The sequence below is a fragment of the Achroia grisella genome, unplaced genomic scaffold (assembly GCF_030625045.1).
Source record: "Achroia grisella isolate CSIRO2021 unplaced genomic scaffold, CSIRO_AGI_Agris_v1 utg1186, whole genome shotgun sequence".
Classification (NCBI taxonomy): Eukaryota; Metazoa; Arthropoda; class Insecta; order Lepidoptera; family Pyralidae; genus Achroia; species Achroia grisella.
This window is the reverse complement of record NW_026712592.1, coordinates 1,509,907-1,536,930: the sequence shown is the minus strand read 5'-3', so window position 1 is coordinate 1,536,930 and position 27,024 is coordinate 1,509,907. Positions and strand designations below refer to the sequence as shown.

General features: G+C 30.7%; 1 protein-coding gene across 7 annotated transcripts in view; it reads left to right on the top strand.

Annotated features, from left to right (window-relative positions):
- The window catches only part of LOC131853636 (furin-like protease 1), a 193,378-nt gene that overhangs the window by 147,090 nt on the left and 19,264 nt on the right, over positions 1-27,024 (top strand). For all 7 annotated transcript variants that reach the window (XM_059204632.1, XM_059204640.1, XM_059204625.1 and 4 more), the window contains 6 exons: positions 12,947-13,124; positions 13,369-13,529; positions 15,272-15,400; positions 19,400-19,565; positions 22,414-22,586; positions 25,601-25,810. In XM_059204632.1, the coding sequence (XP_059060615.1) occupies positions 12,947-13,124; positions 13,369-13,529; positions 15,272-15,400; positions 19,400-19,565; positions 22,414-22,586; positions 25,601-25,810 (1,017 nt within the window). The remainder of the gene's footprint in view (positions 1-12,946; positions 13,125-13,368; positions 13,530-15,271; positions 15,401-19,399; positions 19,566-22,413; positions 22,587-25,600; positions 25,811-27,024) is intronic.

Below are 27,024 nucleotides of genomic sequence, written 5' to 3'. Positions count from 1 at the left end.
TAGTTGCAAAACCTTATCCTATTTATTGCTATTATTACTGAATTATTGTACACAGAGGAAGACAATTTTAAAATTATATTTATGATGAAATATTACCATGAATGTAGTCATTCTACTGATAATAGCTAGCGATATTATAAATGCGTATTATAAAATTACAGGCTACGTTTATATATATATATATATAGTCTTTTATTCATTAAAAATAGCAATAAATAAAAAAACTACTAATTCAAATCTTGATAAAATTTATATGGAACAAAACTGGAAGAGAAAGCTTTCAAATAAAAAATAATCCTTAAGACTCTTTTTGAAGTTGGTTGAAAATTGATTAGATTGAAATGAATTTGAACGGCTGTATGTTCGTGTACGATTTCACGCTTCATAAATTTTGAGAAATTAAATTTATTATTGTTCTTAATGTTTCTTGTTATTCTAAGATCAAATTTAAGTTATAATTAGGTTTTTAATCTACGATTAATCTTTATATCACTTCTATATCCATATTTAGTAGATATGTATAAGAAACAGACAGTTATTATTAGTAAAAGGAATGTTAAGTTTATTGTACCAAAAATAACAAAAACCTTGAAACATGTATCTCGTTATTGTTTATTATTATGATAAGTAGCATTATTTCTTTTAAAGAGTTCCAATAATATGTTCAATCATATTGATGAAAAAAATACCTTAAATAAATAGATAATATGATCATTAAATAAATGAGAGCGTTGTTTTGAGTACTCTTTGTTTGATACATGACTCTGATACAAGACATACCTAATCCTCTTGGCTCTAAGCTTATTTTAGCTCCAACACGAGTTTAATGAGCTTTATTTAATATATTTTGCGTATATAAATAAATTCACATATTTTACGTATTATTTTATTTATATCATCACCGTTTTATTTTCAACTTTTATTTACATGATTTTTTTTTCTATATATTGCAGTGTCTGCTTATAATGTCAAATAATATATTTACTAATTATTGTTTTAGCATTACAATTTTTGTAATAACCTTTTTGCTTTTCAGTATACAAATGAGAGTGATGTTCTTCAATGTAAAATAATAAATAAGCTCTTGAATTTCAATAAATGAAATTCAAGAGCTGTGGTTATCATATTCATCGTTATGGTTGAAACACGATAAAATACAGTGATAAAAATACTGTAAACAAGAAATATATAATAAAAAAGAGCGATATGTATAAACATAGACATAATTATATGAAATGATAATTATATAATAATTATAAAATATGATAATTATATAAAACTTTGAGCAATAATTAGAGCTGTCTTTGGTCTAATTCCATTAAATTTTTTATTTAATGGAATTTAGTCCTTACTCTAAATCTAGTTTACTATGTCTAAGTATACTAATTTATGTTTAAGATGTCGAAGTAAATGGCTATATTCTTTTCATTTACTGATGTTATCACTATAGAGTTAATAGACCAAAACAATATACTAATATATGGTATAAGGCAAGGTAAAGCACAAAAGACCCCGATCCCGGGAGAAAAGGTCTAAATGAGGTAGGATATAGTCTACCCTCAAAAGTGTAATAAAGATAGGATTGTATGGAAAATAATTAAGTCAAACTTGAAATTATGTAAGTATAAATTATTATTAAAATTGTAAGTGCAAAAAATATTTTTTGGTATACATATTTACTTTTTTGTATCGATTTTTCTTGCCTCAGATCACTTCAATAACCAACGCATAGTGGTAAATTTGTTCCCATGTATCTTTTTAACTATAGTTAGATAATTTAACTATATATTTATCAAATATCAATGTAGTTAGATATATAGGTAAATTATAGTAAATTAAAAAAAAATATATTGATGGAAAAACTAATATAGTTTAACTAAGGTCAAAATACATTATATGTACTGTACGGACTTTTATTCCTAAAAATCCCATGACAAGATAAAAATCGTATCAATCTAATAGGCTTGACTGCATTTTCAATTACGCTACAGAAAGGGGTATTATCAGTTGGCAAATTTTTATACAAAAGCCCCATTCCAATTTACGTTTGGATTACGCGAACTTTTCTGTTTACCTTTCAGGCACTCCCGCTTGTTGCCATGACGACTGCTGCCCGTTTCCGGGTATAGCATATTCTGAAACTGTTTTTGAGTGACGACAAACAAATGTTTGTCCTTTAACGTCATTTCATTTTACTGTTACGTCTATATTATTTAACATTATAATAAAATCATAAAGTCGTGACAAGGCGAAAATTATCTCTTTCGCTGTTTACTTGTTTGTATGTTGGTGTGTTTACATTTCAGGTGAAAACTGACTGATTAATTAGGATGAAATGTTCACAGAATATGTTGTTAAATGAGAGTGATATAGACTAAATTCTTAAGAAATATTTAATACGGCGACGAAGTCGAGATTATTATAATTTTTTTTAAATTTTAATTCGACGAAATTATATGCCAAGATGTATTTGTGATTTATGTCGTCTTTTTTTCTGACCTACAAAATTGAATAAGTAGTTTTTAAATTGTATCAGTTCGATGATACATATTACATCTTACATATTTTTTGTCCGGTCAATTACTAAATCGTGGTCAAGTGAACGAATTAGCGGTTATAATGAATAAATATCCTTATTTTTTATTCTATACAACATAGTATTTATAATAAAAAAGACGCTTCTAAATATACTAATGTAACATATAAATTACATTAATATCATGTTATTTTTTCATATCATAATTTGAAGCAGAATAGCTTCGAGGGCGAATATTTACTGTTATGGTGTAAGGGAGATCAATTTTAGGTGTACCCTACCCGGTTGTTATGGCAACCCCGTACGGAACCCGATATGGGAGTCAGGTAGCAACGGAGCACCTCAGTAAACTTATCGTCTTTGATATTTATATCAGGGTATTTCTTTACATTTTTAAATTACTGTAAAGGAGAAGAAGTGGTTTTTTTTTCTAATAAACTAACATAAACATTCTGAATTATATGTTTTGTAATCTTCTCTTACAGTAAGAGTGGTTTTGTAAGATATGTCAGATGTGTGTGTATCTCTCACATCTCCCATATCTTATATCTATATGTGGCAGGGAATAGATAGCTTTTGTTGACTGCGTGGAGATCGACCTGTGCTTGTGTTAATAGCTAGTAGTTAATATAGCAGGCAATAGAAAATGGACTTCATATAGGTATTCATACCTATATAAAGTGATTATTGATTGAAAGGCCCACGTTACTTGCTGAATAATAAGCAGCTATCTGTAGGTGAATTTTAAGAATTCTGAGTATTGTATTATTATACTTAGAAGTCTTAAAATTCACCTACAGATTATCTTTATAATAATAATTATATTATCCAAAGATATTTAAAATTATCTAATATTATATTCTATTAGTATTTTTGTTTAATTTTTTTTATGATTTTACCATTCCTACGTGGAAGTATGTATATAGTATGTCTATGTTATAAAGTATGTGGACACAACCAATCATATTTATCAATACAAATATTTACATCATGTGAGGTATCGAACCCGAGACTATCAGATGTAACTAATGCTATGTATTAAATCGCTAAGCCATCGAGGCCAACTTTCTTCTTCATAATATTTGTTATTTATTATTAGAGCCCATTTCCAGAAAAGTTATTATAAGTGCCTATTTCCACAAAAGTTGCCTTGTAGGTGTAATCAATGCCTAAGAGAGTGTAGATACACGCCACTGTGTATGGTGACCGCTCCAGGCAAAGCGTGACCTGTGTAGGAAAGACCCTTTGACCGCAAATGTTAGTTTATCTGGGACGAGAAGAGTAAGCAGGTACCGCGGAAGCAGAAGCGACTATTTGATTATAAGGGACACATTATGGCGAACGAAAGTAGAGCGACACATATGTGATAAATTGCCAGCTTCGAAATCTTAATGGAATATTATATTTCTGACGTTTAATCAAAACAATTACATTCCGTCACTACTATACACATATAAAAAAACTTAACATTCTACCTGTATTAAAAAAACATAAATACCTATTAGGAAATATGAAACATCACCCTTACATCTAAATAATTAGTATATGTATAGTTTGGTTTCATATTTCCTTAAATATTAGAAATAAAAATAGATATCCTTTTGCATAAATTGTAAAAACCATTTATTAAAACATATAATAACCTAAAACACATTTCCTTATCGTAAAGTATATAAATATTGTAAAAGCGGAATACTGTATTTTATGTTTACGTTAAAACAGTGTCTAAAATAATATATATAAATTTGTACATATTTACTAGATAAGCAGAACTACGTGCCTGCAGGCAAATCCCGACAGGAGTTTTGCGGGACAGTAATTGTAAACTATGTAAAAATTGAAAAGATAAAGTTGTTTAACTATATATCGTACTATCTCGGTACTGTGTAGTATGGGGTTTTTCATGTAATATACACAGAAAATACTCGGACCGATACAAACAAGTACATATTTAGTAGCTCTTTTCTTGATTAATCGCACTTGGTTTGCTTTTTTGGATATTCCATAATAAACCCATTCTGTCGAGTAATCGTAAAAAGGTAACAAACACGGATGAATAGATAAACTTGATATTCGTAATATATATACATGTATATTTCTTCAAAGTTTCAGTTGCCTTGGCGACTGTGTTAAATAAAAAGGTCTTACCTTACTTACTTCAAGTTAACTTTCCGATTTCAAAAGCGCCGTGCACATTGTATCGGCTTGACTGCATTAATCCTTTTTCCGGGCCGGTTCATAAACATGGGCCGGGTAACGGTGCGTGCACGATGCGCGAGCGAGCGGCCCGGGTAAGTTTCGTTAGATGTTCGCGCTTTGAATAACCCGTAACTGTGAATTCAAGCACTGACCCGTAGTAAAATTAATAAAACAAATTAAACTGATAATATTAATAGTAATCATTTATATGTACGTTTGCCTTTGGCTTGGGGAAGGAGGTCAAGTCAGTTTTTCTTCTGTCCCAGGATAAAATCCCATAAGCTTCGCCCATGACGCTTTATAAGCTTTATGTATTTTTGAAGGAGAAAAAGAATGTTGAGGTAGTCTTTTTATATTAAAATATAGCAAAAATTTAACAATAAAATTATTGAAAGTTACCTATTACAATTAGGTATCTGTATCTCGCAAATTAGTAATACCTAATATGGTAAAAAAAACTTATGGACAAGAGGAAACCATTTTCTTAATAGTGCAATTACAGAAGCAAACCGAACTTTACAAATTGTTAATCGCCTCGAAGCACGTACGGACTCATTTATTTCTAAACCACTAGTGTATTGGCGTATTCTGTGGTATGGGCTTGTGTATACACTTCCTAATGGCTCCCGGGATAAGCCAGGACTCGGTGCACTTCAAACTGCCACTGACGGAAAGCCTGCTATAAAATGAATCGATCTATGTCACGAGAAAATTTTATTTGAAAGCATTTCTACCTAGTAGTGTATAGTACTTTTAGTGTACAGATTCAAACTATTTGATAACTGCGGATTTAGGTACCTTACGCTGGTGAATCCACAGTTATCAAATCCGTTACATTCTGTTTCTATAGATATCCCAATACAAAATACAGTATTATGTGTGAATATAAAATATTTTTTTAATTGATTTTGTTGGAATAGTACACTCATCTGCTTTGTCAAAACATACGTGGAAAAAGCGAGATGGAATCAGTCAGGGCAATTACTACATGGTGATGAATTCACTAGGAATGAAACACGATGGTTTTCAGAGATCGCGTGTAGGTTGGCTAGACATAATAGTAATGTACCTAACATTACTGCGATGATACCTCTACTAAGGGATGAGCTAACAGTAAATATAATTACGAACCTAACTTTATAGAGTTAGAGTGAGAAATAATTAATGTATGCATACATATGAATGCCGTACAGTCTGAAAATGTAGGTACTAATTACAATTGAAATCCTGTGCATGACATAGTTAATTAACATCCAATTGGCAATGTCTGTGTATCGTACTGATTTTAAAATGAATACATATTCGCTCTGCATATAATATGAAAGTTTGATACAAAAAAATATAAATATATTTTTCCTATATTAGGTGCAATTACATTTACACTTACACATGTCTTAGTTTATGAATGTGATATGCATTTATATTTATAGTAATATTATAAAGCAAATCTGCAAAATTTGTGAGTTCTTCTATATTCTTCATTTTGGTACCGATTAAAATATTGAAGCAATTTTCCAAATAACACTATTTGGAAAATTGCTTCAATAATCTGATTAGACGTAAGCAACATATAGATAATATTCAACCTCGTCGAATCAGAACTGTTGTTATAATGTCTGTTTTAAAGTAAATAAATATAGTATATGCAAATATATGACTACGGTTCTTAATACGACAGAATTAAAATACTGTCGACTTGGGAACCTCATCCATTTCTAAGTCGGTTGAAAACGCAATTAATTTATTTAATATGTTTGGCTTTAATATGATGGTTTACCTTTTAAAGTGCGATTGATAAGATAGAATTTTTTGTCGTGGCCGGTACACTATATGTATTAAAAATATATCTTCATATGTTAATTTTGCTATGGATATATGTATATGTTTCGCAGTTGTGTTCAATCAAATAATATGAAGCCTATCCTATAAGAACAATTTCTTGGAGAGATGACTTACATGAAAGGAATAAGTCGCCCTGTGCTCGCCATTGTGATTATTTTCCTTTTATGTAGGAGCATGTATATCCTGCCGTTTCGTACAAAACATTATTACAAACTGAGTAACAAATACACAATGGACGTAAGTAATAAAAGTAGTAATTATACTTTAATCCCCGATTAATGTAATCCATACGCCTTTTTGCTTGATTTTAGTTAATTGTTTAAACTAATTGACAAACTTATGACACAGAGGAAAAGCGTATGTCACTTAATCTTGGGAAAGAACTCATAGTTCATGGCCACGAGATTTGAAATTGTAGCATCCATATAGTATAATCTAATTCCTCAGGAGTTTTAGTTTCGGCTTGTCTTATAGTAAGCGGTGAACACAACAGAACTACATATTCTCGTATTACCAGATCGGTGGCTCACGTAGCCCTAGCCATGGTTATCAGTTAGCTTACCGCTCCCTTTAACGGTATACTCGTATTGTATGCATCACGTATGTATAATTTAGAGTCATAAATAAAGACTTATTATGCTACGAGTACTTAACTATCTAGTGAAGAATTCCTTCATTATTATATATTATTTTTATTCGCCAATTTGGCTTTTTTGTGCCTTTAGATAAACCATAGTAAGGTCAAATTATTGAAACAAAATACACATCTTGCTTTTCCATAAAACTCCAATATGGAGAGTGGAAACGTGATATCCTAAGATTTGGAGTACATTCTTTCATTGTGCTACTGAGTTCACCTAAAATTTTATACATTGTTCTTGCTCTAACATTTACCTAGTTCTATGTTAGCTGTTGATTTAGTCTCTTTATTATTTTATTCCTATAGTCGAAATTCAATGTAGCCATTTTCTCCCAATTTATTTTCCGGGGTAAACAACAAAATGCACAGGAACGAATGCTTCACTTTGAAATTCACAGAATAATTAAACAGCGGTGGCCGGCGTTTTCCCTGAACCTTTTGTATTGTGCACAGTACGCCTTGCTATTACATATTTCAATCAAAACTTTCAGCTTCGAGCTTCAACTATTTTCAGTGCGGCTAACGTTTTGATTGGTGACAAAATAAATCAATGCCGTTGAATGTAAGGCTTTGTAGTAAATTATTGCATATTTGCCCTGTAAATTCATGCATGTTCGGTATTTAAACTTTTATTTTTATCGGATATTAATTCATATTTCTCCCTTTTTAAAAATGTTGACCAGGATGTTATGTTAAGGAATATGATATATATAAATAAATAAATACTGTATGTATTAAATTATAAAGTAAATTTGTCTGGCACATGAATTATGTATAAGAAATTTTTGGACGAACCACTTATACTAGTTTAGGAGCCATCTTGAAATTGGAAAATTTAAAATTAAAAAAATAAATTAATTACAATTGTATGTTACAATTATTACACACATTTGTACACTATTATATATGTTCTAAAATTTACTTTGTTTTAATACGATTTTTAACATTTTTGGTTCAAAATTTAATAGTAAATTTTGTAACAATTGCCGTCATTAGAACCGCCTGAAATTCGGTATTATTACGATTGAAGCAATTTTGAAGAAAGCATCAGATGATAATCACAGGATTTCCTCTGTAGTTAATGTAAATCCGTCGAGTTTAAACTCGTTAGATCCGTCATAATGAGCAGATGGCTGATAGATAATAATCAATGGTGAAGAATAGGGTAAAATGGGAATCACTTAATCGGAAATTCAAATAACAGCTGATTTAATATAGAAATATTTCTTGTAACAGCTTAATAACAATGTTACTTATTAATCTATAATTTCAAATCAGTTTTAATAATTTTGGTACTGAACTTTGTCAATAAGAAAGCGTTTACAAAAAGTAGATGTGAATCCAATTGTACTGAGATTGCGATATTTTATACTTTAGTGATCATAGTAGGAAAAAACAGCTGGTAATCACACTGTACTGCAGATATCTCGAGACTACGACTCGTGCCACCTAGTCGAAACGTCGAGAGGTAAATACCCGTCCACTACAAAGATATTCGTATAAAGACTCGATTAACTATATTAGTAACGCATAAAATCTTGTTATTTTGTGTATGACTTTTTTATCAGGCAAATTTTATACATATATTACATACTTTATATAATCAGTCAACAAGAAACGTATCCGATGTTTGACGAATTAATTTTCACAGATTTCTCTCATTTTTAAACGTAGATGGGTATTCTATTTTATCTGAATTTAATAAAAATTGTTTATTTGTTTTTCTATTACGAACTTACTTAACTTCTTCAGTATTCTATGATGAGCGAGTATTTCGTTACATTACATTTCATAAAAAGCGAATCTTCCCATCATAACTTTACCCACTTTCGTGACACCTTACCGTAAAGGTATATAATATACAAAAGAAATAAAAGGCTATGTTTGTAATATCTTCATTTTAGTACAGAATGGGACATAAAAGACATCATCGTAAGAGAGAAGTGGATAATAAAATTATTCATATGTACGACTCCGCAATGCAGATAATGGCAGTAACCAGAGCAGAGCGCTCCCTTGATTGCTGTTGAAAGCTTATTTTTAAAGATCTTTTTGTTCTCAGTTAATATTTATTTTATCTATCGATCTTATATAGCTTACCTACTGTTGCACAAAAACGTAGTAATAACATGCTCTGTGGTTCTACAAAATGAATGGTAAGATATTATCTTAAATTTTTAATTGTGCATTTGCTAGTACAATAAGTTGATAATATCACACTGAAGATTTGAAGCGGTGTAACTTAATATTTCTATAGTCAGAGCATTTTTAATTATCCCGAATATTGGTGAACGCGGCACTTGACATTTCGCTGCGTATATTTGAATCCAAAGTAGCAATGGCCAACCCTACGGCCGTCTCTTGAATTAATTTTTGACTTTGTTATCCGTATTTCCTTTAGCGGAGAGTCAGTTTTTGCCTCTGACTTACCTAGGTCAGGTACACCACCTAGGTCTAATCTAGATACCTATCTAGGATAGCAGTCACGAAGTTATATTATTATTAATATCATAGTATTTTTTAATTAGGCATAAGACTTATTAAATATGTATTCTTTATTTTTCCAATTCTACTTATTATAAAACTTTGTGTAATATAATACGGACTTTATGGGCGGAAACGGTCAATGATGAAAGGATGACCTACATAAACATAATTAGCTATTATCAAATATCAAACCAACAATGGAGTGTTAATGGATTTTATGATAGTATACATTACCCTATTATGTAACTCTTATAAATTGATCCTATACAAATTAAATGAAAGAGTTCACCATATAATCCGCAACAATACATATCAAATAGAATATACCCAAAGGAATAAAATTGATAACGAATATGCACAATAGTCCGTTGACTAAAGACATTATCCGTAGGAGAGAAAGATGGTCCCACCTCGCTATAAACATAAGTTTATGTTCCGCAAAGAACGACTATAAAGTTACATTATATTGCGCATAAATTTCTTCATGGATTTTAAATATAACGTAGTACATTTTCAGGTACTATAATAATTCTGCCACTTTGTTCGATAAATTTATTTAAGCTTGCTTTATCGCAAAGACGTGCCAGAAAGTACAATTGAGACTTTTAATATTATAATGATAATTTTAGATGAAATTTGGTTATAATAATTATTATCTTTAAAATATTATAAAGCAGTTGGCTGTGGCTTAGAAACCGAGCGAAAAGGAATCAGTTCTTAAATCGACTATATTTTGGTGTCTTGGCAAATTATGATATATCTAAGTTTCTTTTTTGAAAGAATTTTCATTTAACGTGATCGATGATTCTATACTTTTTCGTTTTTACGTAATAACGTTTTTACGTTTTAAGTAATTTTTCAGTAAAATGTACTATTTATAATCATTACATTAAAGAAATGATGTTAATTACCAGTTATACTTCTCGTGTCTTAAATTAAATAAAATACATTTTTTAATCTTAAAAATGGCAACATTTTGATATTCTAGTCACGTTCGTCAATAGAATATCTATACAATACTAATATTGTAAAGAGGAAATTCTAATGTTTTGTATCTTTTTTTGTTCATGCAGATAAACACAAAAAAACTGTTGATATATTACAAAACAGTCATTCATTTGAACAAGTAAAATATACATACTTGCGTACAAATAAAATATCATTTATATCCGTTATTATGTCACAAGTGTACTTACCAAACCTAGTAAGAGATAGGACATACAAAGCGACGTGTATTTTCGTGGAAATGTTAGATTATACATACATTTATGTATCTACTTATGACCGTTGCTTCTTTTGTTTTCATAGATAAGTAGTATATAGGGAGTTAAGTCACGCGCAATCAATTTATTATGGTTCAGTATCCAGATGGCAAAAAACGCAACCCTTAAACCAATTTCAACGAAAGATGTCTGACTGTCAATATGGTACAGTATCATAATGTTTGTTGGATTGTTCTGAAACATTGCTCGAAAATAAGAGTATCTAATAGATAATTATAAATAACAGTATCGTATTTTTACCCTAATAGGTTATTACCTAATAACCTTGAAATGGTTGTTTATTATCAAAACAGAAAAATATATATTATTAATAACAACACAGACTTAGTGAAGATATCATTCTAAATTACATAACATCTCTCACAGTTAAATATTAATGGAAATTCACAATTGTAAACAACTCTACAATGCTACATTAATATATTAAAAGATCTAAGACAAGACACTGAATTTTTAATTAGCTTTTAATACAAAAAATGCTCAATTGGATTGTATATTTTAAGTTACTTTTACTTTTTATGCGATTTTTTTTAAATCAATGGATTAGTATTATTATTATTCTCTAGTTATCGTTATACTAACTTTATTTATCACTAGCTGTTCCCGCGACTTACGTGTCACATCTGCGTGGAATTTAGCTTTATTTTTCTAAAATAAAAGTAGTTTAAGTCACTCCTTATTACATCAGCTACCTGCCAAAAAAATCCCGTCAAAATCGGTCCAGCCATTTCAAAGATTAGCCGGAACAAACAGACTGAAAGACAGACACACAAAAATTGTAAAAAATGTTATTTTGGTGTATGTACCGTATTTATATTCACATGCACGTAGTAAAAAACGGTTATTTCATTATTACAAATAGACACTCCAATTTAGTATAGATGATACATACAAGCAATAAATACATTGTTTTTATATATTTATTTCAATTAAGATTGGCTTAAATCTATACATCATTAGTAGGCAGGTATACACAGTAGGTGGAGAAAATCAAATCCATCGATATCCTTAACACACAAAAACTCCGACCAGAATAGAACTTACGACATATTCTTTCTAGGCAGTCGTCTAGGTTTTTCTTATTTCAAATAATAATACAACTATTTTTCTCATGAACAATACTGATCATTATAAGAACATCGACAAGATTTAACAATTCGTGTATGTAGTAGGTACCTCGATAATGAACCTTTATTAACCATATTAACGTTGCCTAAATACATTATTGAAAATCGCTGGACATATACGAATTATTTTGCGTATGTAAACAAAATATAAGCGTATTCACAAAATAAAGTTAAGCTAAATACCACTTTACAAATTTTATGACCGTAAAATCGCATTCTGTATTGTTAAAGTAAAACCACAGGGTAATTTAATGCGGTCGGTTACATTGTGGTGCTCTGTGATATAGCAGGTACATGCTGCAAAATGAGTGGAGGAATTAATTATGGATTGAAATTGATAGTTATGTACTAAAATTAAATTTGATTTAATGTTGTATTTATGACTAACCAACCAACCAACGAGCGGTATTCCATTTTTGGTTCCAAAAGGTTATGCGGATATCGCCGTGTGGTATGGGTGAATTTGGATAAAAGTATTGTACGTGTTAATCTAGGATATGGACTAAAATTTATGCGAATCGGTCCAGTAGTTTTTGCATGAATTGTATCAAAATAATTATGGATAATTAGATGGAGGATTTATTTGTACTGAAAAATTATTAGATTTGCCTATATTTGATAGCATTTACAACCCCATTACTTCCCCGCAAGAGGAACACCTTAGCCGATTACCACTGCAACATTTATTTAAACATAAAATATATTTATGATTTTACTCTCTGTTTTGTGAATTATATAATCTATAGTATATACAAACTAATTAGCATAATAAATTAATGCATACTAAGTGTTTTTCTTTAAAAATTAATAATATTTTTTATTATTGTTTCAGATATTTGACAACCACTATCACTTTCATCACAACTCTGTAGCCAAGCGGTCCATCTCAGCCGCCCACGAACATCATGACAGGCTGGAGGGAGACACAAGAGTGCGGTGGGCGAAACAACAGCGCGCTCTCTCTAGAAAAAAAAGAGATTTTATACCTTTACACGATTTTTCTTCCACAGGTAATATTAGGATTCATTTTATAATAAATACTAAATTAAATATCTAGTATGTAAAATATACATATTTGATATTATGATAATATTATCATTGTGATAATTCTTGTTTGTCAATTATAGTATAATACTTGTAATATGTATCTGTTTTTTTTATTTTACTTTTTGTATACATGAAACAGCGGCAATTCATTGCTACATAACCAAATCAATTTTAATCCTTTTTAACATTACTGAATAATTTTAACAGCTGAAACAAAAACATCTGACGTGCCTTCGCCATCGTCTGCTACCAAACGCGACGCTGGCTCCAAAAGAGATCTTCTACAGTCGCGTGTTAAAGGGCGGCCGCGACTTGCTGACTCAAAGTTCCTACTTAATGACCCCAAATGGCCCCATATGTGGTATTTGGTAAGTATATATAATTATGATAATAGTTTGAAAGTATTAGTCCATAAGTATACCTGAAAAAAGGAAGATGTTTAAATTATAATAATAAATTTTTTGCCATATATTATTGCTATTAATATATATTTCAAATAGTTATATAGTGCATTCATTAAATATATATAAACACAATTGCTACTAAAAATATATATATAGCGGCTTACCTACTTGCTTATTCCAATTACATGGACAATTTAAATTATTAGAATAAAGAAAAAAACAAATTGGTTTCTTGATTTCTCTGACATCCAATTTTAATTTTCATAAAAAAAATATGAAACAGGCGTTTATGAAGAGGGATAAAGTAATACAATGTAAGCACTCATTTTAGATCGCTTTGTTTTCTTTTAATGGTTTCATCTAAACCCTCCTGAAGTTTAATTTTCTTTTCGAAAAGTTCATCTTGCTCCTCGTAAAATATTGACGAGAGTAAAGCCAAAAATTTTCTTTTCACTCGGAATATTACGTAATTTTCTCGAATGTTAATTTTCCAGTCGCTTTTAGTAGTCAAGTGAAAATTCTTGAATTTTTCATTAGAATTGATATTTTGCTTGTTAAAGTTTTGTTTCGTAAATTAAGTTAGAACCCGAAGGCTTGTTCGTAAATTAGTCTGAAAATTCTGATATCATATTTTTAAGTGACTTTGGAAAAGAGGCGGTATTTTTAGCTATATTTATATTAAGTTTATACATCTGTGTTTATAGTAATTAATTTAGCGCAAATATTTATAAAATTATAAAGCGTAAATTAATTTAAACTAATTTGTGGGTTGTTTGTTTCTCATAAAAGGGGACAAATCCGGCAAACCTAGTTTAGTATCAGGTAATTGGGATAATGATTTGACTGACAAGTTTCTGGAACCCTTAATTTGCTGTGACCTTTTCATGGCATTTAACTCACACGTGATAAAAATAATTACAGTCATTCGAATGCGTACAAATTTAAATAAATTTATTTTTAAACTGATATTTATAAATGTTGAAAACAACCGCATTAATTAATAATTAAGCCCGTATGCTTAATTATAAACAAGAGTGTTTTATTTTGAGGGGATTTAATCCATTACCATCAGATGAGGTAGGGTAGGTTGATCAGTGGATTCCAGAACAAAAAAAATTACAAGGACTTTGAAGAAGTTTTTTCATTGAGGCATCGAAGTTTACGACGACCTTCTACAATTTAAAGCAAAAAAAATGTGCTGCCTCATATCATGTACGCACTCGGTCAAAGAAAGTAAACCTGGCGACAAATAATAATTTATCTAAGGCAAATATTTTTTATGATTCTTTTTACTATTGATAGGGCCCAGCTATCTATGAATATTGCCAGAAGTTTTTAGTAAAATTTATTATTCATAACCAATTTACTTTGAAATCAATTGTCCGATTTCAGCAACCATATATATTACACAAAGCAATTTCATGTCGACGTTGTTGCCGTTATTTCATTTCGTTTCGCTGGCGTAGCAAATATTTTTGCAATTTTCATATACCTTTCATTACAAAAGGGGTCCAATTTTATTAAAACTAGTGCTGAAATAGGTATCCGTAGATCGAAATAATTTTCTACAAATTCTTTCAATAATATATATATATATATATATACCTCTGAATATATTTATACCAAAAATAATCTATAATGTTAGCAATGTGATTTTGTATTTCATCAATTAAAGATAAAAATTACTGATAAGAATTGATTTTCAGAATCGTGGTGGCGGTTTAGACATGAACGTGATACCGGCGTGGCGGGAAGGCATCACAGGTCGTGGTGTGGTCGTCACCATCCTGGATGACGGATTAGAGACTGACCATCCGGACTTAGTCGCAAATTATGTGAGTATACAAAAAGTACTATTTACATAACAAAGACTTAAATTTTAAAATCGCACCAAACCGGTGAATGTTCAAGAGACTGACAGTATTGCTTCGTTGAATTACATATTTATTAGTACTGACTATGTGAGTTCGGATAGAAAGTATCCTAAATGTGAATCTAAGATGAGATATATGTCGTGGTTGCGTCAATGTAACTATCAAATAATTAATTATTATATGCTATGGTAACTCATTCACCCACATACAAGAAAGAATACCCCTTTCAATCCGTTGTTTTTAATAGGTTACTTAGATTATACTCGTATTAGTTCTCATAGCACCAAATATCCATTTGCTTACGTACTCGTATATCTAAATTCAATCTAATACGTTTCTAATACATATTATTACGCCAATATTAGATTTTAAAGATTATTTTACTGCAACATTGATACTATTAGTTTATACCACTTTATCATATTACCAAACAAGTATGATAGATAAAGATTTTTAAAAATCCTACTATCTATATTAGATAGATGAGAATTAGGTCTGAGATAGATGATCTATCTATCTCAGACCTAATTCTGATCGACTAATTAATAATAATAATATACCTTCACGACTGTTAATCCCTGATGGGGTAGTCAGAGGCATTGTCAGCTGTGTCGATATTATATTATAGAGAACGCGACAAGCAAGTGTGCTATGTTCACATTTCGCTAGGTCCCATGCCATATCCAATGTACCATACATTTGAATATAAAGTGGAATGGGACAAATGAATCGCCGTCTCTCGGATTAATTTGGTTTGATATTAGTGTTTCCATTACCGGCAAATTAGTCAGAAATTGTTTTGGACACATAGGTCTAATGGATCCAAGTTAAAGTTGTAAACTACTGAGTCATGAAAGTAAATGAATAAATAAATATAAATTCTATATGTGATCATCTCTTTGTATGTGTCATGAGTAATTTTGGCAAAACGTTTCGCTAAGCACGGTTTAATGGAACACTTAATGGAATCGCATACATTATCTCGGGAAACAACGATAAACGAACTGGGCCGAGTGGTTGAATGGATAGTATGTGTTGAAACCTCGTAGCGACATCTACGAATAAAAGCGAGCTTCAGATTACACGATTCACTTTTGCAGCCTTTAATTTTCACTGTTGATGTTCGGAAAAATGGGTAATTGGGTCGCGGTTAGGGTTGCCAAGTGTTTCGATTTAATCGGGGTGTCCCGATTTTAAAACTGCGTGCCGTGTCCTAGCAAAGAGACTGGCGGGACGCCAATAGTCACAATCTGCAACATATACATTTTTATATTCGGATGTCGGACTCGGTGCTTTAGTGGTTAAGTATAACGCTTTTCTTCGTATGGTCGCGATTTTGATACTCGCACGATACAATTATTTGTTTAGCATTCATATTTCAGGTATTCAGTATAGTAGTTTGTATTTCTGGGTATGTATATATTTAGAAATATCTGAGGTGTAAATACCTCAGATGTTTCTAAATACATACATACCCATATACATACATACCATAGCTATATAGTACAGTTATTTAGTATCTATAATACATGCTTAGATTAGATTCTGGGTTATTATACGATTGAACTTACTGAGTAACCTTACTAGTATAGATTCGTAAAGTCACAAAAATATTAGTAACGTTTTTTAAAATCCGAAATTCCTATTCGAATGACATCCCGAAAAATTTGTTCTAAGATTTGGGTAGCCTTTTCGCGGGCTACCCTCCTTTACTGTATTGCGAAACAGAGTTGGCGCTTTCCTTTCATCTTTAAGTGGGACCTAGTAGGTATCTCGACATACTTATATTTTACATAATTTAATTACGGTTGTATAATAAGCTTTGAGTTGGACCTTGAGAAAGGATTTTATACAGACACAAAAGGAATTTAATTATTATACAGTGTATTAAAAGTGTAGTAAGTTTTCGCAATTTAATATTGAGAAAATTTTCATCATTACTATAGCGGGTTGCTTTTGAATGTATTGTATATTTAAGGTGAGTGTACTTCTTTACATACTTCAATAATAAAATACCGCTTTACTAGTTCACTCAATTAGTGAACAATAAATACATAAATTATTCTGGCATAACAAAACTTGTAGATAATTAATAGCGGCCATTAGTGGCCCACCCAGGCATCGATAGGGTTCTTATACCATAACTTTCTGAGTTTCGTATAATTATGTTAATATATAAAATATAGCCTATCTTACTCTGGAATAATGTACGAAATAATTTAGATTTATTTCCAGTTAATGTAGAGATCTCTATTTTTTTTAATAATTACGCATCTGACGACGAATTTTATAATCCATAAAAAATAAACACAATAAGAACCGGTTACTATGATATTTTAAACAAAATTTAATGAATGATTAAAACTAAAAAAGTAATAATTTGTTAATCCAAAAATTTATATATATTTATAAATGTTCTTTATATGTGTGTAGGTGACTTAAATAAAATAAAATTAGTTTAATCAAAATTATAAAACCAAATAACAGTACCAAGAGATCTGATAAGTCCTCTCAGAGCCACTTCTTTCCGCATCTCCTTTAATTGAGATCTTCTATCTTAGCTACCGACACTAGATATCATCCGTTTGTCACCGTCTACCATTAATTAAGTAAATTTATATTGTCGATCAACGTTCGAGATTTCATTTGTCAAGTTAGGAGTAGCGTAGATAATGATTATATTGTTTCATTTCCTTAGTAGATATTGTTTTAAGAAAACGAATGATTATCACTTATTATTTTTAAATGGTTTGAAAAGTTAAATATAGAATTCACTGTTTCGCACTTTTCTTTATATATATATATAAGGATTATCACAAATGAGTACAAATGCACAAAGTACAAAAGAATAAGTTCAAGAATCCAAAGATAAAACGAAGAAAGGTACCTTTACAGAGATTTTTAATGGGTCTGCTCTCAAGTTCCCAATTTAAATATTACTTCTGTCCGTACAGCACAGACATGCTGTGACATCACTAATTATGTAGATATGAAATTTTAGTACAACATGAACGCGAATACGTTGTGGTTTATAGTTAGGTACATAATCTGATTGACATATCAATTGCACAGCTCAAACCATTTGTAAATTGAAATTTATGCATTTGAAATTGAAAGCCCGTAAATTTTCGGGAACTTTTGTAATTTGTTAATAAATGTGTCATTTATATAGCTATCTGCCCGATGTCATAACATCATAACTCGTGGAAGTGAATCTGATCCTTGTGAAACTTTATATGAAATTCATTTACATTTAATTTTATTTTTATATTTGTTTAGAGTCATACTTGTAATTGTAAAATATTAATCATATTTAACGTCATAACACGATGAAGCTGTATAATGTTTTTATACCTAGCATTTAAATAAAACGGCCTCTGAATATTTTTTTACTTTCTATTATATTTTTTGCTGTATTATCTTTTATTTTTGTAAATATAGATAATCAATTATTCAAATAAATTTAATTTAAACACTTTTGAATAGTAATAACAATTTTTTTTTCTAAAATAATTTTGTACAATAAATTAATTTCCTACTATATTTTTTATTATGCATATTTCTACATGATGTAACTTGATTCAATACTAATAATAACTAAGTACTTAATATATGATTACAAAAATAATACACAGATCTAGTAGTCAGATGCAATGTCAACTTTTTCTATGATTTGAAATGAACTGCAGAAACAAAACGGTTTCCAGACAGTGTGAAAAGTCAAATCTAGCGCTAGTTTATAATGGAGTTTCAGCCGAGAAAAAGTGTCAGAAATTATGATGTTTCTTTTAAAAAGAAATTGTTACGTAGCCTTAAATTCATGAAACATAATTTTGAATGATATTTTTTATACCACTATACCGCGAACAAGCAATCAATTGTACATACATACATAATGTTGACTTAGAATCCCATATTGCCTTTTAATAGTCAGTGTTTCAAATAACTTTCATTTAACAGGATCCAATGGCATCGTACGATGTGAACTCCCATGATTCGAACCCGCAGCCACGGTACGACACAATCGACTCTAACCGCCACGGGACCAGGTGTGCTGGTGAAGTAGCAGCGACTGCTAACAATTCATTATGTGCAGTAGGTGTTGCATTCGGTGCTAGTGTTGGAGGTAATTATATAAATACTAGCAATCTGTCTCGACTTTGCACGGTAACATTTTTTGTAGGACACTTTTTTTAATATATTTTATATGTAAGGTAGAGAAAAGATATTAATCCAAAAAACTTGAGCAAGGCCTACAGGAATAAATGTTTTTTTTTTGTTTTAAGTAATATTTGATTTTATCAATTACATACAAAATGTCTTCCTATTTGTAATATTAATATAAAAAAAACTAATATTGAATGTACATATGTCGTATAATGTAGGAATACATTAATTACATTCATAACTGTTACAGAGTAACTGCATAATACAAACTGCAGCTGTTATCTACATATTTGACTAATTCTTTTGCTGTCAAGCATACGGCCAAGTGATGGAAAATGGTTACCGAATTTGTGATTTTTGGGCATGTATTTGTAGCAAAATAATCACAGATTTATTTTAAGCAATTTAAAATGCCTTCTGGAATTGAAAATATTAAATTGAGCCAGACGAACTGTCAGAGCAGGTCGGATGGTAAAATTTCCTATTTTCATATTGTTACTTTCCGGGCCGGCAGCTGAAACCAACTAGATTTGTAGCTGCATCATTGATTAAATTTTGGCACGTGATATCTACCTATCATCTATTCCCACTGCAACTGTAGGAATATGTACAAAGTAATTCTGTATTCCGATATTACTACAACAGTTTTTAGTTTTATGGTATTTCTATAATGTATTTATACGTAAAATGACAAACCAAAATAATAACATATTGAAAACAAAATTTAGCTTAATATAACAAAAACGTAGCACTTACGTATACAGTGAAAATATATATGCAATCAATTGTCAGTCATTACTTAAGTCCAAAAATCATCTAAAACTCATGAAACGCCATAAAAGCTTCGCACGATGTAACACATTGAAGGTCTATATGGTAACACGTAAAAAGTAACAACAAAATATGTCTACATTTACTGGTCTCTCTCTATGTTGAGTTGGTCTCTCTCTCTCGGTCCTCTTTATGTTGTAATACGTTTTTATTACACTCGTATCTCTTTAAATATAACCATACAATACGTGAAGCTGTCTGCAGTGTCTGTAAATATATATGTATAAGAACTGTGAAATTTTCTGAATTTACCAGCTGTGCAGATATGAAAATACCTTCAGGGCACTGAGTTATTACGCTCGGCGGCATGCCGTATGGAAGTTGGCTAATATGAGACATTGCTTTTAGTTCTGTTGGTAAATGAACTAACTAATATTCAGAAATAGCACTGATGAGTTGGTTCTTTTATAATATCTTCCTAACTATAGTATAGTTAGGAAGATATTATAAAAGATTTGAATATTCTAAATATATGTAGTTCTTTATTCAAATTGTTTGTTGAAAATAAAATGTGTTGTCATCTTATTACACTTTTCAAAATGAATAATATTGAATAGTGAATTACCGAATATGAAATGTTTGACATTTTGTTTGTTGCAGAATTAAAACAATACTGTATTAACAGAAAATTACATTTTGTTGTAACTAAACTTTAAAATTAAAACTTTAGAAGTAGGTTTCCCAAAACTTGTAATTTTTATTAATTTATGAATACAAATATTTCTATCAGATAAAACCAACATTCATTTTAATAATAATTCATAAATGGTAATAATGCCTTGAAATTCTCGAATGTTCAATTTCTCTGAATCAATGATTGTTGATTTCAATAGACTGAACGAAAAATATGATATGCATTTATGAAACATTGATATATATTTTATTGGATCCATTTATTGCTATCATTATTATTCTATACGCGATTGCTTTTTACCCACCGCTTGGATCGGGTGGAAATCTGATCTCAAGGGAAATGAAATGAATTTAAACATATATATATATATATATCTATTTGGATACTTTCCTAATGTTTAATGAGTGCTTTATATAATTTATTTATCATATCTAATCAGCAACAACAATCTATTGCGTAATTACAGATTTATGCTTGAAGAAGTAAACAGATTATCGTGCCTTTTGATATTTTAATAAATCAAATAACATTGACAGGCTGTAGAGAAAGGGCAGTAAATTTTCCTCGTCTAGACCGACTAGTTCAGCGATTTGTATAGCAATCTATATTTAATGAATCTAAAATACTAGGTGGTGGTCTCTAATAAATCGTAGGCCGCCTACGTGACGGGTTATACGTCCAAAAACTGTATATGGAAGTGCAGTAGTTCACTGATCGCACTTTATCAAATGCTGGACATTTCCAGCATTGCAGAGTAAGCGTCTTAAAAAATTAATGGTTTATTATCAAGGAAACTAGATGAATTATAGATTATTTTATCTCAAGTTTACGATATTTCACTTCAAAGCCCTATTAATTATAATTGTAAGTGACTGTAAGTCGAGTTACCCGTGCGGATCAAGTTGTTGCCCGTCAAATATTAATTTACCTACCTAGTATCTTCGGTTTACGAAAATCCAATTACCAAGTTATCTTTGGATGATATTTAATCGATTGAGCGACCCATTAACTTTGTAAATTTTCAGATACTGTTACTGTTATTTAATGATAGCATTCTTGTTTGATATCAATTATTTAGATTAAAATTATAAAGAATTACTGACTACAGAAGCTTTGTAACGTAAATCCTCCTTCACACCGTCCAAGGTATTGTGGATTTTTTTTTATGTTAGATTTAGGACACTGAAACAAAATCATCGCATTTTTAATGCAGCAATTTTTAAAATATATAGGTTTTTGTGTGAACCGTCCAGGTTAAAAATACATATTCTAACAGTTAATAATACATTTTTTGCATGCAATTTATTTTAATCCATATTAATATAGCTTGTTTTTATATCAGGTGTAAGAATGCTGGATGGAGACGTGACAGATGCAGTGGAAGCTCGCTCTCTAAGTCTTAACCCCCAGCATGTTGACATCTACAGTGCTTCATGGGGACCAGATGATGATGGCAAGACAGTAGACGGTCCTGGGGAATTAGCCACTAGAGCATTTATTGAAGGTGTGACAAAGGTACGTGAGTTTATAAAGGGGTTTTAGTATCTCCATTAAGCAAGGATACTGTTGCCTTGATTTTTCTCGAAATTTTGGGCAAAATATCCCAAAAATTTAGATTTTGAGAACAACAATATCTATCTTAATGAAATACCGTAAACACTGCCATGTTAGTCTTGAAAGATACTTGCATACTTGCATTTAGAATTTAGATGAGAATAGTCATCGCTATATTTTCTTGTCACGTTGACAAATTCGTGTCAAAGTATTATATTTAATTCAATTATAGCGAAAGCAAAATGGCGTTCTGTATAATCAACTAATATATAAGTATATATGATATTCGAGTCAGAAGTTGATTCTGAACAAACTACTGGGAGGCGTTAATTCTGTTATATGTTGTATACAAAGTTTTAGGGGTGTAATTGCAGTCCTTTGAAGTAGACCGTTTGCAGTTGTTTAGAAACAGGGACACAAAAATAATATAATTAAAACTCTGTAACTCTGAGAGTATAAATAATAAACCAAATTAAGTACATTTTGATAATAGAAATGTGAACTTATGAAATGTATGTATAATATGTATAATAGTACTTATTATACATACATTTCATAAGTTATATGTACATTATTTTATCTTTGGCTGGGTGTTAGTTATCATTATCTTCTATTTTTATTCTATACCATAATAACAAAGAAGGTGCCTATTTTTATACTAAATATGCTAAGTATGTTATTTAGTATTACAGAAGGACCATTTCAAAGGATGTCCTGTAAAGTCTATAATTACCTTAAATTTTGGAACATACCACAACAGATGTGTACGGAATGCGTAGGTGTATGGAACACCTGCACTGGGAGTTTTAGAATTAAAAGCAAGATACATATTCAAATAACTAACAAGACTGATCCTTATATATTACATAAAATCCTTTTATATCCCCTAAGTATTATAACTATACGAAATTGCAAATGTTAATCCAACCCAGGGAAAAGACTCATACAAATATATTCTTTTTATTTAGCATATAAACGAGAATGCGAATATCATTTAAAAATATATGAAAGTCTGACTGTGCGGTCATGGTACATAAAGTCCAATATACAACAGCAGCTGCATTAAATTCGCAAGTTTAATTTGTCCTATTCCTGTCCCCAACGAAATTTCGTCTTTGTTTATTGGACACTAAGATCGTTTTTAGTTTATAAATAAAGGCCGATTTTATAACTAAGTTAGTGAAGGGTGCACATGGCAGCTAGCGAGGCGACACTTCGCTCCGGTAATTTCTGTAATGGTGCAATTACTTTCTCTCTATTTTCTGCACTATATGGTCAAGCGTTCGGCGGCCGTAAAATTTACATAACGTCGTATGCCTTTTCAGCTAAATAGAGTTTACTTTACTGTTCATTTAGCGAATGAAATTTTATTGGCTTCTTGTACGTTGGATTTTTTAATGTTTTTATGTAGGTTTTCGAATATAATAAAATTTTTGAAATAATTGACCGCGATTATAAAACGTTTCTGGTAAGAGTTTTTATAGATAATTACTATTGTAAGCGCAACTCCCGTCAAGTGTAGTTACTACTTAACAGTTATAAGTCGAAGCATTTTGAAATGCATCGATTGAGTTAAATTTTAGTATCTTATATAGAATTGATTCCATATAACATACTAAAACTTAAAAACTTAACATGAAAAAGATATTCATAGCTTACTCATCCTGTCGAAATGTGCAATGTATAAGAAATTCAAGAGTAAATTTCTTACTATTTGCTTTTGTACTGAAAAACGCTATTATGAAATATGACTTAATGGAACTAGTTGACCTGCGTAACTTCGTCTGCGTCACATTTTTCCCGTTTTGGCAACAAATTTTATTGCAGCTCCTCTCTTATTTGTTCCTATCGTGATACTATATGGTAAATGGGCTATCCAACTATTTTTAAAATCAGTTTAGATTCCGAATGAATGGAGGCCTGACATATGGTCTAATTGTATCGGCTCGACTAAAAAATCGTACCTGCGTATGCAGTTTCTTTCGGTCCGTGTCTGTAATATGAATCTAGATGGAGCAGGAAAGGTACATAATAGCGGATCCCACTACGGATATATCTTGTTCTATAAAGAAGGATAAAAGTAGAGTACTTGCCTTTAAGACTGGAAAATATTTTATTTCCGCTTTTTTTTAACTCGAAATAAGTACGGTCACACATTCGGTTCGTCGTACTATTCTCCTATGCGAGTCCTGTCTGATTGGCGAATTTGATTGCTACGATCCGCCCATTTTGGAAATGCGCTAATCGGGAACATAGTTGTATACATCAATCGTCCTGACTCGAATAATGTGTGACTGCACAAATATAATTACACACTAAGTAATCTATTTTTTATAATATTAGATCAACAGTAATATTTAACGTAAGACATTTTATATAATGATTGTGAGATTTTATGTAATCTGAAGGGTAAAAAGGATCGTAAACGTTATAATAATAGTATCTTAATAATTTCAAACATTTTGTAAATTTGTCTGACGACGGTAAGACTTAGCAAATTAATGGCACACGTGGGAGTGGAGACGTACACGCTGCTGCAAAACGACACAACCGTTTACCGAAATATGCAAATTTTGTTAATTTAATTTTAGAAAGTTGTGTCCAAATTTATTCCTGTATATTCATCGTTTAACTCATGATTGTAATGTACAAATAGAGTCGGTTTGTCTAATTTATATAATACACGCTGTTATCTGCATTATTTTTAACAATTTTGTAGGTTTATTTGTTTGTTTATTAGTCGCTACCTCAAATCTTCAACTAATTTTACATGTAAATATTAGGTTTAGAGAATAACACTTTTATACTCTAATATATATATCACAGGTCCCTTACGGTAGATTTGACCTAGCCTAAGACTTTGTTATAGATAGATAGATTATATTCCCGAAAATATTACAGTAGTTTTTTTTACTTTTTGACTAAGAAAAACTATTATATCAACATGCAAATAATATATTCTATATCCATAATAGGGTCGTAACGGCAAAGGGTCCATATTTGTTTGGGCATCGGGAAATGGAGGCCGCGAACATGACAACTGCAATTGCGACGGGTATACCAATTCAATTTGGACGCTGTCCATCTCTTCGGCGACTGAGCGAGGCGAGGTGCCCTGGTACTCCGAGATGTGTAGTTCCACTTTAGCTGCCACGTACAGCAGCGGTGCTATCAATGAGAAACAGGTAACATTTTCGTTCATATTCTACTAATATAACCTATACAAATTCTCTCTAAACATATTAGAGATAAGGATACTATATTTCTATAAATGACGGCCTCGGTGGTCTAGCGTACTGTATAGCACATCGCCATACTTCCGATGGTCGCGGGTTCTATTCCTCGCGTGACACATATATTTATATTCTTGAGTATAAATAATTCTTTGTATCGATCCAGGTGTTTTCTAGATATAGGTATTGTGTATGTATTTACAAACATAGATGGATAAATTCTTTATTCACAAATTACATACACATAGCCTATTAATGCACAGTAAAAATAAATATAGAAATAGAAGAAGTGGGTTAGCTTTATATGTCGCAATGGTGATTAAACGGAACGGGTAATAAACTCAGCATAAAGCTAGCACAGATAAACCTACAGCGCTGATATTCTGTTGGCTGCTATACTTAAAAAAGTGTGTTGTATAGATCCTACATCTATAATAATAGAATAAAAAATATTTACTACGTTTTTTATGAGGATACCAAATAAAAAAAATATTCAATACATTCTACGGAATACTTTAAATTAAAAAAATATTTTCACCGTTTTTTAATTCGCTTCACATAAGGGCAAGTGGGTAAGGAAGCATGAGGACTTAGTACTACTTACCATGACACAGTCAATGAGTTTGATTCCACTTACGTAAAAAAATAGGTTGTATCTACTTATAGTTTATAAAATAGAACGGTCACTCTTATCTGTTATAGTTCAATATAATGACATCTTTGCCTTTATTTGATTCCTGAAAGGACCGACCTACAAAAGAAAGTTGGCAACTTTTGGGTCAAACAAAATTTGATACATCAACTTTAGCGAGATCCTTTTTGAATGAAAATGAGGCATATCTTGATAGATATGCATGATTTTCATTCTAAAAGAAGTTGCCAGCTTTTTACTTTATTGATATTATATTTTATAAGACTTGGCAACTTAAATAATACTCTCATATATGTATATATTTTTCTTAACGGTTATTTTATGTATTAGATAGAGTAGTCGGGTAAAGATAACGATGATAATAATTTATTTTAAAGTGTATTTTTCAATTGGTGTTTACTAAAGTTGCGTAACTTTATTGAAAGTTTATACTCGTAGATGTTGTAAGAGCAAAAAATAATGTCTACTATTCACTTGCCATCAGGTAGTCAGTTTGTTTGCCATTTTACATAAA